General features: G+C 32.9%; 1 protein-coding gene across 8 annotated transcripts in view; it reads right to left on the bottom strand.

Moving 5' to 3' along the window:
* Positions 1–21288, bottom strand: part of ALCAM (activated leukocyte cell adhesion molecule) — a 254902-nt gene that overhangs the window by 8725 nt on the left and 224889 nt on the right. For 2 of the 8 annotated variants that reach the window (XM_074301082.1, XM_074301086.1), the window contains exons 9-14: positions 20208–20323; positions 15282–15417; positions 15028–15161; positions 11176–11308; positions 8746–8784; positions 8297–8414 (exon numbers count right to left, since the gene is read on the bottom strand). In XM_074301082.1, the coding sequence (XP_074157183.1) occupies positions 8297–8414; positions 8746–8784; positions 11176–11308; positions 15028–15161; positions 15282–15417; positions 20208–20323 (676 nt within the window). Of the gene's footprint in view, positions 1–7146; positions 7231–8296; positions 8415–8745; positions 8785–11175; positions 11309–15023; positions 15162–15281; positions 15418–20207; positions 20324–21288 lie in introns of all 8 variants that reach the window. The other 6 variants (XM_074301078.1, XM_074301079.1, XM_074301081.1 and 3 more) reach the window with 6 other exon arrangements.

Raw genomic sequence — 21288 nt, 5'->3', positions numbered from 1 at the left:
GATAAATGGTCAAAGGATATGAACAGACAATTTTCAGATGATGAAATTAAAACTATTTCCACTCATATGAAAGAGTGTTCCAAATAACTATTGATCAGAGAAATGCAAATTAAGACAACTCTGAGGTATCATTACACACCTGTCAGATTGGCTAAGATGACAGGAACAAATAACGATGAATGTTGGAGGGGCTGTGGGAAAACTGGGACACTGATGCATTGTTGGTGGAATTGTGAAAGAATCCAACCATTCTGGAGAGCAATCTGGAATTATGCCCAAAAAGTTATCAAAATGTGCATACCCTTTGACCCAGCCATACTACTACTGGGCTTATACCCCAAGGAACTACTAAAGAAGGGAAAGGGACCTGTATGTGCCAAAATGTTTGTGGCAGCCCTTTTCATAGTGGCTAGAAGCTGGAAGATGAATGGATGTCCATCAATTGGAGAATGGTTGGGTAAACTATGGTATATGAATGTTATGGAATATTATTGTTCTATAAGAAATGACCAACAGGAGAAATACAGAGAGGCTTGGAGAGACTTACATCAACTGATGCTGAGTAAAACGAGCAGAACCAGAAGATCATTATACACTTCAACAATGATACTGTACAAGGATGTATGATGATGGAAGTGGATTTCTTCAACATAGAGAAGAGCTAATCCAATTCCAATTGATTAATGATGGACAGAACCAGCTACATCCAGAAAAGGAACACTGGGAAATGAATGTAAACTGTTATTTTTACCTTCTGAATCCAATTCTTCCTGTGCAACAAAAAATTCGGTTCTACACACATATATTGTATCTAGAATATACTGTAATATATTTAACATATATAAGACTGCTTGCCATCTGGGGGAGGGGGTTGGGGGAGGAAGGGAAAAATCTGAATAGAAGTAAGTGCAAGGGATAATGTTGTAAAAAATTACCCATGCATATGTACTGTCAAAAAAATGTTATAATTATAAAATAAAATAAAAATTAAAAAAAAAAAGATTTTAACTTATTGATTACTTATGGTTGGAGTAGGGAAGTTATGAATGAATTCCTATTGTTAGTTTGTATTCATACTCCATTTTCAGCTTCTTAGTAATGTGAATTTTATCTGCTGTGATTCACTTAATGAAAAGGTAATAAAGAAAAGTCCTAAGAAATTGTTCATTGTTATGCTATTCTAGCTCTCAATGCTATAACTTACTGATTCTATCTAAAGGAAAGAACCAAATATGCTCAGGGTACTCTTAGAATCTTAGATCTACAAGTGAACTTTAAATAGTGAGGCAATCTTTCTATTTGCTAAGTGAATATCAGTGTTATTAGTTTATAGTAAAATCAATTATGTATATAGAGAGAGGTAGAGAGAGAGAAGAAAATGGAGAAGGAAATTAATTGTGAATACAAAAGTTTGGAAGTAAAAGCATAAGCTCTGACTAAGGGATCCTCAGGTCACTGAAAAAGTTCAGTATTTGTGTTTTTCTACATCTTGTTTACCTGGATCTGTTTTTGAATAGATTGGCCAGGATGATGGTACAGCCATGGATTTTTATTTAAATATTTAATATTAAATAATTAACATTTTAATATTTAATATTAAATATTTACATTTTTAAAATGTGTGTGTCTTGGGTGGGTATAATGAATAGACAATGAAAGGGACATAGCATTTAGTGTAATTGACTTAGCTGTAAACTTCTTAGGAAGTTAAGTAGCAATTTCAATGGTCTTAAATGTCCCCTACAACAAAAGCCCATTTATAAAAGCCATTAATTATCATTTATGAGTCCTGAGATACAAAAGTTTTGGGAGGATCAAAAATGTAGATAATTCAAAAAGCAATAGAAAGCTACATAGTGTACATAAATAGATTAGGGTCTGTTATTCAATCATGAAAGACATGATTGATAAAATATGTGACTAAAAAGGATAGAGTAGTCAAGCTTGAGTCACTAGGAGTAGAGAAACTTCATAGGGTTTACAAAGAACTGGTGATCACTGAGTCATAGGCCATTGTTAATGATCTTTGAAATATTATAGAGCATAGAAGAGATACTGTAATGCTAGAAAAAGGCATATGTTCTGATTTTCATAAAAAGGATGAAGGCAGGCTGGTGAACTTACCTTTAGTTTTAAGAAAAATTCTATAGAATATTATTAAGTGAATGATTTCAGGGCCTTTAAAAAAAGAAGTGATCACTAAAATAAATTGACTAACCAAATAACAATTATTAAAGAGTCTGTGTTCCAGGCACTGCACCACAGCAAGGAAAAGTTTAAAAAAAAAAAAAAGGCTCTGATTTCAAGAATCAGGGAAGCAACAGAGGAGATATATAAATAACTAGGTAACTTGGGGTAGTATAAGAGGGAAAGCACTAAGATTTAGGAGGATGGAGAAAGACTTGTAGATGGGACTTCTGTTGATAATTGAAAGAACTCACAAAAACTAGGAGGTGCCATGATAGGTCACACACTTAAATAAACAAGGGATACAAGGAGAGAGAGAAAACATATAATATTTATTACATATAGTTTAAAAGTTTCAAAAAAATAAAGTCAATGGCAACAATTAGAAGACATTATAGAATGGGAAACTATTTTTATTAAATATTACTGATAAAAATATGATATTCAATATACAAGATATGTTTTTTTAAAAATTAAATATAAGTTTCATGTTGGCATGGAATTCAGAAAATTTTCCTACAAATTAGCACTGTCCAACAATGGAATAGCCTACCTCAGGAAATAGTGAATTTCTTCCCCTAAGGAGTGTTGAGTAAAGATTGGGGTTTGGAGAAAGGAGACCTGTTTTTATTAGTCAAGAGTAGTTGATTGCTGATAGCTATTGCAACTTTGAGATTTGAAAGGTTTCATGTGTAAAGAATGAAAGATGAGAGATCAACAGCAAGAATGCAAAGTTGTAAGATGATGAAAGAACCAGAAGAAGATTTGTAACACATGGGTTAAAGCTTCTAGGGGTCCAGACAAGGGCTTGATCAAGATTAAAAAAAAACATGGAAAGCGTATACACTTCAATGAAATCACAATAGCTAAAAAGTGTGTGCCAAAATACAAAATATATATGTTAAGTTTCTCAACAGTTAGCAAGTTCAACTTTTAATATTTTAAAATTAAAATTAAAATATGATGTAAATATATTACAAATACTAACCTTTTAAAGGTAGTCTATGTTCTCTGATTGTTATACTTCTTATTGAATTCAATTGAAAACATTTTTAGTAAACATCTATTGCTAGGCACTGTGCTAAGTGCTGGGTATTCATCAACAAAAATGAAACAATCTTTGCCTTCCTTGGCTTACTTTCTACTAGCTAAGAGAGTTTGGCTAAGTACTTTTATTTTTTTGAACCTTGGGTTTCTCCTTTGAAAAATGGGGAAAATGACAATTTGTACTTTCTTCATAGATTGGCTATGAATATTAGGTAAGATAATGTATATAAAACACTATGTAAATGATAAATCTATCATAATTTTCATAAATTTCTATCATAATTTTCCTAAAGTCTGATTTTGTTTTTACTTTTTCAAGTTCTGTTTTTGTCTGTCTCCCAAGTCCAAGAAGATGAGTCTTTTTTTCTCAGTGTAGACACACAGATTGATTATAAACTAATCTTCATTATTTTATAGTCACCCTTCATATTTCAGCTCTTATATGTGCACATAGAAATATGTTGAAAATGCTATTTTACTGATACTGATACTGATTGGTAAAATATTTTTATATGTATGAAATAACCCAGTCTGCTATTTCTTAATTAGGATTATGTACATCTATCTTTCATTTGGAATAATTTAATTTTAACATAATTCTAAATTTACGAAAGTGATTAAACTTGGCATTGATTTCATTTAAAATATCCAAGAGCCTAATGAGTTTTCAAATTAGGATATAACATATGTTAGATGGTGGCACCTACTGGTGACATGTGATAATGTAACTCAGCTCTACAAAAAAAAAGAGAGAGATTGAAACAGACACAAAGCTAAACTACAGATTTTTTTTTTTTTTTTTTTTTTTTTAAAGAGAGAAGATAAGTATCATAAATTCTTTTGTAAGAAAAGACTGGAAGTATATAATCATGATGGAGAATGGAATAGAGGGGGTATTCTTCAGCGAAACCTGTAAATCAGTCAATGGGTATTTAAATGCTTAGTGCTAGCCAAGCCTGTGTTAAACTCTGGGGATAAAAAAAAAAAAAAAAAAAAAAAAGGAAAAAGCAGTGACATGGTCACTCCTACCACAGGTATTCTCAATCTTTTTTTGTGTTTGTCATGGTTTCCTCTGGCAGTCTGGTAAAATCTATGCATCCCTTCTCAGAAAACTTTTTATGTGCACAAAATATTACATATTATAAAGAAAGCCCATTGTATTGAAATACAGTCATCAAATTGTGTTTTTACTTTAAATTCTTAGATTGTAAATTAAAAATTTCTGATCTAAAATAAGACTGCTTTCTTGAAGGAAAAGGCTAGAGAAAATGTTAATTCTTTTGGGGAGAACCAATAATACATGTTCTTAGAAAAACTTATATTATATATTTAAAAATCCATGCTTTTCATTTAAATGGCAGTACTTCCTATAACTTTAGAAGGTAAATTTCTTAGATTTATTCTCAGCTTTAATATAAGTACTTGAATTACTTATTGAGATGTTGGGTACCTGCCTGACACATGAATTGCAATGACAAGGAAAAATGTTGACAATTGATTATGTAATCTGAGCTCAGGTAAATAGAATTTATGAGGGATAAAGTAGAAACTAATGACTAAAGCAAGAATTTGGGATTAACTGTGGATTCTACTCTTATTATGATCTTGCCCACTTAATTAGGGTTAGTGGAAAGTGGATGATAGCTTTGGAAGGACTTAACTTTTTATTATTGGTGCTCAGCTAAACAAATGTGGTACAAATTTATCAATTAGAATGTTTTAGTTAACCAATGACTATGTACTTAGGCTTCCAGAGAAAATCAGGGGCACTGTCCTTTCTCAATATTTGATATCCACATTAAAACAGCTGAGAGCCAAAAAAGAATGAAATTCTTGGACTCATTTATAAAGTAGAAGACATGCTTTGTGAGAAGAATGCTTATAAATATTCCTTCAATTGACCTTGGATTATTTCAGTGGCCAACAACTAGAGATATTGGTACTTTCCAGCCATTTTCACAAAGTTATGGGCATTTCACTATTTAGTGGTCAAAGAATTCTAATTGATGGCCATTTTAAGAATATATGCAATTATCTTTTAGTCTTATAAATCAGTCTAATAAGTAGTCATATGTAGAAAGTTCTGCTTCAGATCCTGGTACATGTGCTAGGTTTTTTGGCTATTAGTTTAAGCTTTCATGAGTTTTGATTTTTTCTTTCATTTACAGGGTTAACAATACCAAATTAAGTTGCTAAAATGCTAGATTACTGAAAAGGGACTTTTGCAAGAGATAACTAATCAGGACTGAGAAACACTTGTCAAATCTGAAGTACTCTACCAATGCTTAATAAAAATTCACTTTATTCATGCTTGTGATGAGAAGTAGGGTATATTACTTTGATTATCAAAAATATTAACTCTTTTGAAGTTGGTACATCTTTCAGGAAAGTAACATTTATTTGGATGGATAAATCTGTGAAGGTCAGATTGTCTGAGTTGTTCCTAATTTCATGGGCACTTGGAAAGAAGTGCATTAAGCTGAAGCCTGAGTGCTACATAATCAAGTGTCCTGCATTCAATATGTGGTGCATAATCTGGGATTACCATATGGTACTAATTCATGGAGTAATAGAAAATGCTAATTCTGCTAGGCAAAGAATGACAAAGATATGTCTGATGAAAATCTAGTAATTAGATCTGGATGATTAAAGATGATGAGCCTGGTTCAAGAACTTCACATACTTGATCACTGTATAGGACAGTCTTGTCTGCATGTTCCAGCCAGATTTCATTTTTTGAAGCTAAGTCTTCCTCTCCTTTCTCCCCTCTTACTGCTGAAGGAATCTTCCTCCTCCCAATTACCCAGTTTTACTTTGATTCTTGACTATCACTCCTCATATTCAATATATTGCTATTCTTGTCATGTCTACTGCCACATTACATATATATGTGTGTATGTATGTATGTATGTAGATATAGATGTAGAAAGAGATAGAGAATGGTAGATAGAGTTAGTTCTCTTTTGTCATTTAAAGCTTTTTAGAACCTGGCTCTTTCTCACCTTTCCAGGCTTATACTTCACACCACTTTATATACAGTACTCCAACCTCCTCTTTTTGTGCCCTCTCTCTCTCCTTCATTTGTGCAATGTTATCCTATCTCAGCTCTTCCACTTAATAGTTTCCTTCAAGACTCAGTTCAAATTCTACTTTCTTTAGGAGGCATTCTGTGCCCTCAGCCATTCTCTACCTTAGCTGCTAGTATATCCCTCTTTGATACTATCTCTCATCTATACTTTATATATTTCTTATGCACTTAATTACACATAGGTTGTCTCTGTGAGTCCTTTGAGGTCAGACAATGTTTGTCTTCCATTTTATCCCCAGGGTTTAACATAATACTTGTCACAAAGTGCTTCATAAATACTTATCAAAGTACTGACTTCTGTCTTCTCTTCCCAAGTCCTTCTCAAAAAAAAATAATAATAATTACAATACCTTGGAATACAGGCTGAACTCTGCAGTCAATTAAATTTGAAATATTTCAAAGCCAAAGCTCATGGATCTTCAATTTTTGTATCTCTTATTTGTTGTTGCAATGATATTGGTGGTGGGATCAAAGTTTAAATCAAATTTCTTAGAAACTTATGAATGGTGTATTGCTATAGAGTAGTGCAAACTGCTTTCATTTTCTTACATGTGTATATGACTTGAGGCATTTATATAATTTGTTCAACGAAACTATGGACATGAATGAATTGACCTTCCCCACATGATAGTTATAGAAGATAATGTTCATGGTGGAGAAGGATGTGTGAGTTTCATGGGTGATTCTAATATTTGGGTGAAGAGTGAGGTATCTGATCAAGGTTCCATATGGAATTGCCTGGATCAAGATTCACTATTCTCCAATGAGATCACAAAAAAGTGTCTATCAATCACAACATACAGAAAGAAAAAACATGTTCTTGCCTCAAGTGGGTTTGAAACTTCTGAGCTGCTGCCTTCTCAGACTTTCCATTGATGTCACTTTGGGGACAGGGTTTAGGTGAGTAACTGTTGGAGGGAGGATTCAAACAGTGAATAAATGTTGGAGGGAGTGATTGTATGTAAAAGAAGATTTGTGATTGGACACAATGTCAATCAAGATTTTAGTATCATTTTATTTGTGGGGAGGAGTCTAAGCTAAATTCATCCTTCCAACACTTTTAATGACTTTCTGAGCAAAAAGTTGGCTTGATGTAGTTTAACCCTTAGATCAATTGAGAATCATAGTATCTTTTGGTGGGAAAATAAGATTTGAATCTAATAAGTCTACAGATCATAATATTCTATTAGTACAAATCATATTTCAATGGAGTTCAGATTTTAAAATTAAATTGTTTCTTTGTGCATTCAATTTAAAATTCAACATTTTCCCTTTTTTGGCAGAGGACTGTTGAATAGAAAGTGAACTGACCTCACTCCAATAAATAAGTTATGCCATTTCTTTGGGACCTAGTTTGCTTATCTATAAAATAAAGGAGCAGGATTTGATTTCAGGTCCCCTTGCAATGATGACATTCTGTGGTGCTATGAAATGAAGCCAAAGAACCCATGTAAAGGAATGAATATGTTGTCATGGGGCAGGCTCCACTGGTCAAAGAATGCTCACAGATCCCTGTACCATTTCAGCAGCCCTACTGGTATTTTCCTGGTCAGAGTAAAAATTGGAACCTCTATGAATCACCAAGTAAACACACCTTGTAGTGAATGATCTTTTCTAACTTCATAAGAAAAAGCCACCATATTGTGGCCAGTCTTGAACTGCTGATCTTCTTGAAACATAAGTCTAATAAAGCTAACTAAATGAATCAGAAAATTAACTAATTGATCCTGACCTGAATTTGAAAAAACTAGTGGGTACACATGGAACCAAGCCCTAAGGCCATATATCCAATTTTTGCAAGATGTGAACTGGAAAATCAGAAACAAAGTCTTTTTATTTCAGTAACAGCTAATCATTCCAATTTGGGAAAGAGCTCTTCTTTAGTGTTTAACGCTATGTGCAATTGAACAGAGGAAAATGAGCAAATTCTTTTTGCGTTTTAAGTGAATGCTAAATCTTTTTTTAAGGTCTTACTTTGATTTCTTCATGTACAGCCAGTAGACTATACCAGCAACAAGAGCTGCGAGCAGGAGGCCGACAACAATCCCCACTATTAACTTTGCCTGGTCATTCACTTTTTCTTTATTTTCATCTAAAACAAAGAAGAAAAGGCCATGCAATTATAGATGATGCCAACAATTTGGAGTGGAAGTAAATCTAAACTACTGATCCTAGTTATGAAAACAAAAGAAAAACCAAGAAAAACAAAACAAAACAAAACAAAAGGTGTACTATGGATACATGCAAACTTTACTTGTGTGTTTTTTTTAAGGAAACATTTTTAACATTCTTACTAGCTTATCTCATCTATTATTTTAATTCCATTCAAAATTGTGGACAGCTGGGGAAATTACTCATCCAATGATACTTCATAAATCTTGAGCTGATAGCCAAGGAAGAGAAGTCTGTCGCATAGTACCTACCACTTATATCGTCTGCCTCATCTTGTTCTGGAATACTGACTGAAATGAAAAATGTTAATATGAAATTAAAAACAAAATTTGTTGATATATGAAAGTCACCTTTACCATTATAGTATGATGTTATAATACTTAAAAACAAAAGATCTATCCTACAGCTAGAGGGGAAGAAAATTACACTGTATGAATCATAAAGTTCCCTACAAAGAAAATAATCTCATTTTTTAAAAAAAATAAACTTCAAAATTCTACAATTTGTGGAGAAATGCACACCGACAATGTATAAACTGACCATGAATATTCTGGTATTCATTTTATTGTCTATTATTGATTAGCTTGGAACAATGAATAATTTGTAACTAGGTATTTGCCATATGAAAAGCTATCTCAAGATCCAAAAAACTGATGTGATTCATTGAGGAGAAAATGATGGTGAAAAAAAGTTTAGGCTGCTAGATATACTCCTCAGGGTAGTACAAGTAAACAGATCTGAACTGAAATGAAGTTTTTCACTAATAGAATGCTTTGGGTTTTTTTGTATTTTTCATAGTGCTTTCTTACATCCTCATCTACTTATTAATTCATGACATCATTCTTCTCCACTTCTGATCTAACCTCAACCATTATCTTCATTCAGGTATGTTCTTCTATACATACCTAACACTTAGGAATAACTTATTACCCTGTTCTATTGTGGGCCACATCTAAAGGTTGTGACCTGATAATGAAAGAACATTATCAAAACAAAAGTTAGCAGACTTCTTTCCCCAGTGTGATTTCTTATACTGAAGTAATATTGGAGGGGCAGCTAAGTAGTGCAGTAGATAAAGCATGAACCCTGAGATCAAGAGGACCTGAGTTCAAATTTAGCCTCAATCACTTAACACTTCCTAGCTATGTGACCCTGGGCAAATCACTTAACCTCAATTGCCTTAGGGGGAAAAAAAAAGAAATAATATTAGTTTGAAAATAAAAAAAAGTCTTGATTTCTAGTCTCCAATTCACTATCTCTGAGCCATTAATTAACAGTGATAAACAACTAGATGCCCCAGTGGATATAATTCTGGTCTTGGAGTCAGGAAGATTCATCTTCTTGAGTTTGAATATGGTCCAGAACTTACTAGCTGTGTGACTCTGGGCAAGTCATTAACCCTGTTTGTCTCAATTTCCTCATCTATAAAATGGGCTGGAGAAGGAATGGCAAACCATTCCAATATCTTTGTGAAGAAAATCCCAAAAGGGGTCATAAAAGTTGGACAAGACTGAAAATTGACTAAACAACAGCACATTAGCAGTGTAATTTGAGCAAGCAAGTTATTTAAACTATTCTGGTTCTTAGTTTTCTCAGATATCATATAGAAATTAAATTAAATTCCCTTCCAATTCTACATTCTGAATCTATCTGACCTTGGGCAAAACACTTAAACTTTAAATTAAACTCAGTTTCCTCACCTATAAAAATGGGAACTACCCTGGCTATACCTGAAAGAATTTGTAAGACTCAAATGAAATAAATTTTTGAAGAACACTATATGTATGTAGAAAAGTTAGGATTTTGGGGGGACTGGCTCCAGTCTAGCTCAGATCTCTTTTAAAGTTTAACAAAGACATAGTGATAAACTTGTGATAAACTATAAAAGATGGTTTATAATTTTAAGTTAATGGCAGGCTATTGTAGTCTGATGGAGGTAAGTATTTAACTTGTGCTATGCTGGTCTAATTTTCACACTGGCAAAGTTCCCAGATCCTTTGAGATAGTTTCATTTGAATATATAATAAAATTATATATAATACATACCTATGTACTTGGGTTTGACTGCTATTTGCTATTATATTTGTTGGATACAATTACATATATGTATAACATAATACATATGTACATATATCTCCTTGTATGCAACTTTTAGCTATGTATGTATAAGAGTTCAGAGCTTAGCTTTGCCATCAATTTTACTTTAGGAGTTAAAACCAATCTAACTTCTCTGTCTGTCTAGACAATAATGTTAAGAATATTTCTATGTAGGACTTTAAGAAAAGGGAATAAATAAAAAGGGAATAAAAATACTTTGGAGTCTAATATAGTTACAGGAATGTTTAAAAGATAATTTCTTCTTTCACTTTTATTCTGAACACAAAAATGACATAAGCAAAAACAATTGAATTCACATCCTTTGCACTTAGGGAGGAAGAGTCCCTGCATAGAATGTGGATTCTGACCCATGCATCATGAAGTGATTTGGTTGCCAGACAAAACTATTATTTGACAGACACAAGAAAAGAAGAATCTTATGAAAATGATGGTGGGTAAAAATGAATGCATAAAACTTACCATGATGAGGGACAGCGAGATAGAATTGAAGACTTTAAACTAAAGAGGGTTTACCTCAGTTTGTTTTATATTTAGTTTTTAAATGTCAGAAATGAAATACTCACTAGCAGAGACATTCAAGGAGTTTACTGTTCTCTCCAGCTGGTTTTCTGCTGTGCAAGTTAATGTAACATTCTCTTCAGGGGAAATGATAATTTTACTATAATACCTGCCATTGATATAAGGGGATTCCTCTGTCTGTAAAGGAAAGAAGCAAAGTCAACTTTGAAAGGGAAATTAACTGAAGAGAATGAGATGAACAATAGTTGATGCATAGATGGTGACAAGTTGTTCCCTGAGAAATAATGTCAATATCAGAGGGAAATGTTTGTTAAATGCATTGCTTTGGGTCCAATTTGCCTAAGTATTTTAATTAAGCTCTTAATTTTAAAATTATACTCACTTCCCTTTATTAGAGAGGGAAGCTCAGTCAAACTTTTATGATTGTGTTTTGATTGACATTTTAAACAAAATCTAATCAAACATAACTTTTCATCAATAGATTTTCTCAAACAATGGATGTGAATGGCACAACTTTCACAGAGCATGTGGTAGATTGGGAGGAAAAAAAAACTGTGGTTAAAAAGTTATCCACATACTAAAAGTTTGGGAATACTATATATAGAGCTTCAATAGAGTATTATTCCTAACAAGTAACCATCCTAATAAATTATCTTTCATTATACAATTTAAATAGAATTCTGCTTCATTACTTTGTATTCTTCCCTACTAATATTAGTAATAATGATTAGTGATCTTATGTTATAGAAAGATAATCCATTTTCAGCAGTGTTATTTATTTGTATTGTAAAAATAATTTAGTCTAAACAATTAGTTATTGATTAAGTGTGAAAAGGACAAACTAAATTGGATTTAGCATTAGACTTTAATTCCTCTGTGGTCTGGTTTGATTTAATCTGTTCTGTAGTCAAAGAAATAATAGTCCTCAACCAAAGATTTGGGTATTTAGTCTTGCTTTTCAAATGTGTACTCAACACATTGTCTATACTATACAATAATCATCCCCCGGGGAAAGATCACTGAGACTTTGACCTTAGAGAACCTGGGTTTGAGGACCACTTTTGATGCTTTTAACTTGAGTGATATTGGGTAAATCTCTTAACTGCTTAGCCTCTGTTTCTTTTTTTTTTTCCTCCCCTGTCAAAAATAAGGGAATTGGAATATCTCCAGATCTATGCTCCTGAAGCAGTATTGAATGGGAGATAGAGAATTGGCCTTAGAATCAAGAAAATCTAAGTTTACTTTTCCCTGACACATAATGGCAATATAACTTTAGGTAAATTTTAACTCTTTAGTGTCTCAGGAATTTCTCTAAGACTGTAAGTTTCAGATCTGCATTGATGGAAAGAGCTGCCTCATAAGGCATTTCATATGACAATGAATCACAGGTCTACTCTAAAAATAAAAACAAACAAAAAACCCTTCTTTTTGATAATTTCATGTGAGTATTCAACTGTAAATTCCTTATGAGAAAAAAACCTTTCTCATTATGTATATGGCCCTCTGACAATATCTTGGATAGTACTGGGCATATAGCAGTTGCTGGAAAAAAAAAAAAGTTATTAGTTCATTGATCAATAGAAGGAGCAATAAGTTGAGAGAATATAATTATATAAGTCTATCACCACCTCAGAGAACATGACCAAAGAATAAAATAATGACTTTATTTTTCTCAGAAGTAGAGCATCATGGTTTCTTCATGGATAGCAACATCTCCAATTTTCCACCATTCAAAAGGACTTTCATACAACACTTTCTTTGGATCCTTGACTTTATTCCTCTTTTTTCTCTCCTGGATATGTTGTCTTTATTCATTTCTAGGTTGGTTCTTCTTTTATATTTTGTTGATACTAAAGCTATTTTAAGAACTTTATTTTTCAATGTCATTTACGTAAACTGGAATGAGAAAAGCTGATCAATTTATCAAATAAAGCAAAAGGTAAAGGAATTACAATACAAATGATTTTTAAAAATTACTTTCAATACTTTCAATTACCAAATCGGATTTTAAGGAATATGTATTTCTTAAGACTTGAGAGAGGTAATATGGTGTAATGTATAAAGTCATTAGCTTGAGTCAGAAAGATATGGGTAAAAATCCCACATCAGAAAATTAGCTGTGGCACCTTGGGAAAATTACTTACTCTTTCAGGTCTCAGTTTTTTCATAAGTAAAAAAGAGATCCCATCAAGCTCTAAAGCTCTGATCTACAGCCAGGACTTCTGTCCTCTCTTTTGTATTCTTCTATGCTTACCTGTGACTACAGGATAATCAGAACTACTTCTCCCTGAGAACATTGTTCCTACTTCCATAAAGTAGCTAGTAAGAGAAAACTATTCCTGAGCACATACTCCAAAAGCTACATGGGAAGAAATACTGATCACTTTATCAGAGCCCATGTGTTCTATTCCTCTCACTAGAGGGTATCACTCTCTAATCTCTGACCGTTCTATTTTGGGTATTGTACACTCTTGGCAGTATGCGTCTGAATAACCACATACAATGCCAAAACAGTGAAAAGGGAGAAATAAAGAATTTGATGAGCTAGCTATGTGATTATCACCATTCCATTTCTCCCTGCCATGATATGTGCAATGACTATTTGAGGAAATGCTACTGTATACCACCTAGATGCCAGGGATGCTGGAACAATTTTAATTTTAAAAAGAAAAAGTCTTTCATCTTATGTCTTATTACCAAACTAAAGCAAAACAAGAGGTAAGTCAGAAATTATAAACAAACATGTGGAGTACTAATATTCTCAAAGAGATATTCCTTAGCCAATGCCAGAAAAAGAATAGTTCATGTGGTATCTTTGTGCGCGCCGCGCGCGTGTGTGTGTGTGTGTGTGTGTGTGTGTGTGTGTGTGTATTTTAAATTAAGGAACATATTAGGAAAACCATTAAATCTTGTTTCCAAGAGCTCATTATGCTTTCTATCTAAAAATCTAACAGATTGATGATTTCATGGATTTACAATCTTGAACCCCTAATGATAAGTCAAATTTTCATTCTATTTGGTACTAAAATTGGTATGAGGGAATGACAGAATTCTTTTCATATGAAAAAGACAGTTGTAACATGTATTCAAAGACCCTGTCATTTTGGAAGATAGTAGGGGGAAAGCCATGCAACCTTTCCACACAACAGAAAAATTATGACTTATTTTCACCACCCCAGCTTTACATCCAAAAGGGTCTCTATATTTGGACACAACTATGGTAAAACCATAGGAGATTATATATTTAAATGAAATAATTGTATTATCTAGCACTATGTTAGGAAGAATTTTAATATGAACTATTCCTTAATACAAGAAAACAAATTAATAAAAGCTACTTACTACATCTGAATGTGTAAATTTATGAAGCAGCAAAGTGTTCTTGTAAAATTTTAATCAGCTAAGTTTAAGAAAATAAGGACTACTAAATGCCCTACTTTAAATTCTTTTCGAAAGAGATACTTAGAGACCCATAGACATTATACATTTGCCTCTTTTCCTGGCTCTGGGAAAAAAAGAAATATTGGGAGGCATCATATTTTAGGGGACAGAAAGCTGGCCTCAAAACAAGGAAGACTGGATTTCAATTCCTACCTCTGAAAAATACTGACTTTGTGAAAGTTGTTTACATTTTTTCCTCAGTTATGTCCCAGACATATCTTTAAGATTACAAACTGGCCAAACTGCATTGATTAAAAGGTCACCAGAAAGCTCCCAATACCAAGAAAATCACAAGTCAAAAATACCTGTTTCCCTTATCTCTAAAATAAAAATCAATTTAAACAGTTTTGAGTCTCCTTTACTTCCCTCCAATGCTGTTCAGAAATTAAATTAGAAAGTTCCCTCCTCACTTTCTTGAATATATGTACATATATAATGAGAAGAAAAATACTTGCTTGGTTTATGACGCTTCCACTGCCTGTAATTGTCCACTGGACGGCTGGCTTGGGAAAACCTTCCACATGGCAGATAATTGTTTTAGACAATCCATTTGGATCAGTTTTCTTTGTCATTTTAATTTGAGGTTTTCCTAAAATATCAGCATAATTAAAATATTGTGGTGAACTGACTATGATGAATGAAACCAACTGCAGAATTACCGTTTGTGAAAGAAAAATTGAATGCATATAAACTATACTTCCTTTATTACCTTCCACAATTAGAGTCAGAGATTCTCTTTTCTTTAACCCTTCCACCTCTTGAAGATTAGTTTCACAGACATAGTTCCCAGCATCCTGATACTGTAGACTGGAAAATGATGGCCTAGACCGCAGCTTAGTGTTATCCTGATTAAATGAAAAAGTAAATTATTTTACATAGTTCAGTTATAACTGTAAGCACATTTACTCGAGTAATTAAGATCTAGATTAATATTTTTTGACAATCCAATCAATTACTCCATTTATCCTACTAATGAAATTATCAGGTTTTTTCTTCTATATTTAGATGAAAAACAAACACATAAAAACAAAAATTTTTCTTTATTTCCTCTTGTAGAATCTGTAGAAATAATAATAATGATAATAATAACTACCATTTATATACTAGTAGCTAAAATTTTTATTGATGTTGATGATGAGCCAAGCATTATGTTTAAGTAGGAGCTTTATAATTATTATCTCATTTGATCCTTACAACATCCCTGGAAGATAAGTGATATTATTCCCCTCATTTTATAGGGAGGGAAACTAAGAGGAAAGTAAGTGACTTACCCAGAAAACTTGTTTCTGAAGCTGGATTTGGACTCAGGCCTTCCTAACTTCAGGCTTCATACCCTATCCACTCTGCCACCTAGCTGCTTAGAAGACCGTAGGTCTATGCTGAGTAATGGTACCATTTCCTCAAAAGGATGGCTTACATATTAAGTGAGATATAAATGTTTTTTAAAGTACTCAAGCAAAATCACTAATATTATTATTAAGACTGATGCAAAGAGACTTTGGAAAGAAATACTTGAGAAAGAGTAAAACAGTTTTATCAAATGACTCAGAGTGTTGGGATTGGAGCTAGGATTAGGGTTATGTCCCTAATGGTAGCAGGGCCTCCTTGTAAGAAATACTTGGGTTCATAGCTATTTATCCTCCTTGGTTGTGTGATTCTGGACAAATCACTTAACAGAACAGAACAGTGTCATGTGTCCAATAGAACATTAGGGAGGATTCAAAATATATATAATAAATTATAGTTCAGAAAAGGATATATAATAGTAGAAGAAATTATATTCACTGAGTGTCCATTTTTTCTTTGCTTCCCTTGTAGCTGTTCTTTTGTTCTTTGCTGAGCATTTTTTTAAACTTTATTCTTTTTTCCCCTTCATCCCCTCCTCCCCCAAGCAGGTTATGTTTATATATACATTAATAGATATATACATACATATCTGTATATCCACACACTCCTGCCCCCCTTCCCCTGAGCAACTAAGATACATAGACTTGAAAATATATGTACACACACATACACATATATAAAATATACACACATGTATTTACCCATATGTAAACATGCATCTAAAATAACAATAGTATAGCTGACATATAATGTGGATTTCTCTTTTGCTTCAATTATAAGTTTGGTTTTATCTAATATCAATGATTACTAGATGTACTTTTTTTCTAATAATTTCTACTCCTGATCCTTGTAGTATTTATGTATCTCTTCTTTCCTACTCCTGCTAATTCTTCTACTTTAATTCTGCTCCTCAACTTGCCTCCTTGCTATTACTTAACCTCCACCACCCAAGGATCCCTCCATTGTCTTCTTCCCACACCCTTTGATTCCTCCTCCACCCATCCCTCCCTTCCTTATTTATAGATTTTGGAGGGTGCTATACCCTTCATGGTAAATATGTATATATATATTTAAATATATATTTAATTATATATATTTAAATTTAATCCATACCCAATGTGAATAGGTTTTCAGAACTACAAGTCCTCCTTCCCTCTCTAATAGCTGTTTTTACTTTTTTTGAAGCAGTTTTTCTTTTTAATCAGATCATACTTAACCATGTACCAATCTTTCTTTTAAGCTACACAATTACTGATGTCAATCTTAAACATATGGTACACATTTCCATGTAAAATATACAATCTGTCCATGTTAAGTTCCTTGCAGTTGATTTTTGATAATAGCTCTTATGTGTTAAATTTTCTATTGAGGTCGGGTTTGATTGAAAAAAAGAAGTTTGTTGAATGTCCATTTTTTCTCCATTCAATATTATAGATAATTTTGCTAGAAATGATATTTTTGGCCTCTGGCCTAGTTCTTTTGATTGCTGATAGTTATGATTCCAGGACCTGCAGTCCTTTATTGTGGCTGCTAACACCTGTACAATTCTAATTGTAGATCTAATATATTTGAAATTTTTTTCCTTGTTTCTTGCAAAATTTTTCTCTTTGATCTGGGGATTTCAAAATTTGGCAATAATATTTCTATTTGTTTTCTACAAAAGATCATTTTGAGGTGGTGATCAATATAGTTTTTCTATTTCTACTTCCCCTCATGTTCTATTACTCCAGGATAATTTTCTTGGATTATATCTTGAATTTTGTATCAAAGTTCTTTTTTTGGTTACAGCTTTCAGGTAGTCCAAATATTCTTATATTTTTCTCTTCTTGATCTGTTCTCCTGAATATTATTGAATATTATTGTTCTATAACCTTCATATGCCACAACTTATTCAGCTATTCTCCAACTGATGGTCATCCATTCTGTTTCTAGTTTCTTGCCATTACAAAAAGGGCTGCCACAAACATTTTTGCAAATGTGGGTCCCTTTCCCTCCTTTAAGATCTCTTTGGGATACAGGTCCAGTAGAATCACCATTGGATCGAAGAGTATAAACATTTTCATAGCCCTTTGAACATGGTTCCAAATTGCTCTCCAGAATGCTTGGATTCATTCACAACTACACCAACAATGTATTAGTGCTCTAGTTTTCTTACATCCCCTTCATCATTATCTCTTCCTACCATCTTAGCCAATTTGAGAGGTATGGAGTGGTAGCTCAGAGTTGTCTTAACCAAATTCTAATTTTTGAAGAATTATTTTCATCTTTAAGACTCTATCTCCCTCCTCCCATTATCTTTTTTGTTTTTCTTGGATGGTTTCTTTTTTCTTTTTAGTTTTTACTCAATGTTTCTCATTTGATTTTTAAATTTTTTTCTGAGTTTTTTCTCTCAGGACAGAGAGCCATTTAATATTGCTCTTTGGAGTAGAAAAAGCTTTTTTTTTTTTTTTTTTAAACTTCAGTGTCCTCTGAAGATGAACCCTTGTCTTTCCTATTCCCATAGTAAGTTTCTATGACTGGATTCTGTCTTCTTTGTTAGTTCACTTTTTAATGAGAAGTATTAATTTAAGTACCTCTAATTGTGGAGTGGGGAAGATGGTGTTCTTTCCCCTCTGACTTGAAGTCCCAAACCAAAAGTTTCACCCTCTTTTGAGTGCAGGCCCCACTGCCCCTTGCTAGATCGTGCTAGTTTCTTCTTGCCTCCACAGCACAGCTGAGTCTGGTGTTCCTAATCAGCTGAGAGTCATTCAGTCTTCGGGGAGTTAGAAACCTCCCAACTCAGCACACAGTCCAGAGATGAAAGGTTCTGTGATTTTTGCTGAGGTTCCAGTCAAACCCAGCTAGTCCTAGGGGTTGGTGTTTCTATAAGCAATCCTGGAGGTGTTCTTTGTACCATACACTGATTAATCCCCAGCCTGGGATCTTTTTTAGGATCTTCCTGGGTTCTATCAGGAAGAGCTCTTTCTGCTCCAATTCTTGATTTTGCACCAGTCTATGTTTGCTCTGAGGCACAAATTTGTAATGTTTGTGGGAGAAATCTGGAGAGCTTGAAATTTACTGCCTTACTCAACCATCTTCCTGGAATTTTCACCCTCCCCCCCTTTGTTAACTTTAAAGTAGCAATTTGTAGCCTGTTTGCTGACCTATATTGATAGAGGAAGTGCCCTCACTAGGAGTTTTCAGTCAATGAAAAGCAGAGGTCCAGATCTTACTGCTATAAATTCTTAGCTTCAGGCAATCATACCAAAGGTAGCAACTGCAAATGGCAACAGTAATGGTATCATTGCTACATAATCCAGGGATCTTTGTTCACTATAATTTTCCCCTTTCCCCAATCACTGATTAAGTAGCAATTCTAGGATTTAAGAAGAAATAGTCAACTTGGATAAAGTATTCAACTAATGATACTGACATTACATAATTGACAATGGATTTGGAAGTAAGTATAGTGAGAGCAATGAAACTTTTAGTGAAAATGTACACATCTGGTTAGCCCATTGGATCTGTGTAGCAACAGTTTCAGTTAAATATGTATCAATTTGAAGGCAAAGCTTGAAGAAAATTATCTCAAAGTGTCTCTGGATTTAAATTATTTATAATTAGATTGTACACACACATATATATGCACATGTATATCTAGATGAGTAGAATATGCTAGTTGCTAAAAAAAAAATTTGTATCTATGAAACTCATGAGGATTATCTCTGCCCACCCAGTTTCAAAATTATGCCCCAGTCACATTGTTTAGGAATTTCAGTCAAAAAATCATGACAATGTAGAGGGAACATACAAGATTGTCTTCTGACAACACTGGTCAAAAAGAAATGGTTGTTTTACTAAAATTTTCAGTGATGGGGCCAAGGTTATTATCTTCATTGTTAGGACAACTTCCCTATATTTCAAAAGAACAATTACCAGTCCCATTTTACCATCTGTTGCTATCAAAAGATAGCAATGATTGCACATGGGTATCATTTACTGAATTTCAGATTTTAAAATAGAGGATTTATTATTGGGGGTCTATCAGGAATTTATATATTTCATGTGTTTTCTTAGTACTTGTCTAACAAATTGATATTCATGGCAATAGTTTTTAATACAGTACATATTTCTAATTTTGTTTAGAAATTAACATTTCTAAAAAGTTAAAGCATCATCTTCAATAGAATCTGTCTATATAATCTTACCTTTCCATCTTTGCATGAAATAGGTAACGTTTTTCTGTATAACATAAAATGACTATCCTCTAAATGAATTTACAAAGAAAGCTAGTAAAAATATTACTTACTTTCAACCAAACAACAGTTGCATTCTTAATACTTGAAGATATAGTACATGACACAGGAAAAGCATCTCCAATCTGCTTAGTAATTTCTCCACTTGGGTTAAGAGACAAATCCAAATCTGTGAAGCAAAATAACTATTTGAAATGCAAAACTTATAAAATTAAAATATCTGAATACTGATTTTGGAAGGAAGGAAGTGATGAAAGGATAAACTAGCAAGTGATTTGAAACCTAGACCACCTTTATATTACAATGAATTAAATTGTGGTCTGATCACCATAACTATCCAATAAGCAGTTTGGATTGCCAAATAGTCAATCCAATGAATAGGCTTGGTATAGAGGCGGCATTTAAATATCAGTTAGCTTAATTTCTCTACCAGGGAGAAAAAAATCTTTGTTATTTTTGGAACAATACAAAGGGGAATATTACTATAAAGAAAGTACCAAAGATAGCAATTGCAAATGACAGAAGCAATGATATCAAGACTCTTTATAAAATAGAATTTATGATAAACTGAAAAAAAATTAACTTTCTTCACAGAGATATTAATAAACTTTTTAGACTCATAAAGCATGTTTTTTTTTTTTTTTTTTTTTTTACTCTTTTCATCTGGTTGAAAGATTAGACAATAAGAAAAGAAAAATATTAAAAATATAAGACATAAACATCTCTACATACATATGTAAATGTACATCTATCAGGTAAATAAAATGTTTCTTTAAAGAGCTTAGTACTTTACTGGGAATTGTTTAAAGAATATATCCCTGCTCTCTCAGTTTATCACTGATATTCCCAAAAAATGCTAACACACACACAAAAAAATTAATTTCACTTTGATTATTTGATGGAAGTGGATTTGAGGATCAAATTCAGTACTAGGTGAAGTAGAACATTTTCATATTTCATTGGTTGACTTAGGAAATTAGAAGTTAGAAGGAATTATCCTAAAGGATGGTGATTAGCTTTAGCAATTATAAGGATAATGAGTATATGTAGGTTGGAGGGCAGGGTAGAAAAAAGTTTCATTCCTCCCAATTATTCGGAGGAGGATAGTACATTTATAGACTGGTATTACTTTTG

This window comes from Sminthopsis crassicaudata, chromosome 3, assembly GCF_048593235.1.
Source record: "Sminthopsis crassicaudata isolate SCR6 chromosome 3, ASM4859323v1, whole genome shotgun sequence".
Taxonomy (NCBI): domain Eukaryota; kingdom Metazoa; phylum Chordata; class Mammalia; order Dasyuromorphia; family Dasyuridae; genus Sminthopsis; species Sminthopsis crassicaudata.
This window is presented reverse-complemented; position numbering and strand designations above follow the sequence as displayed.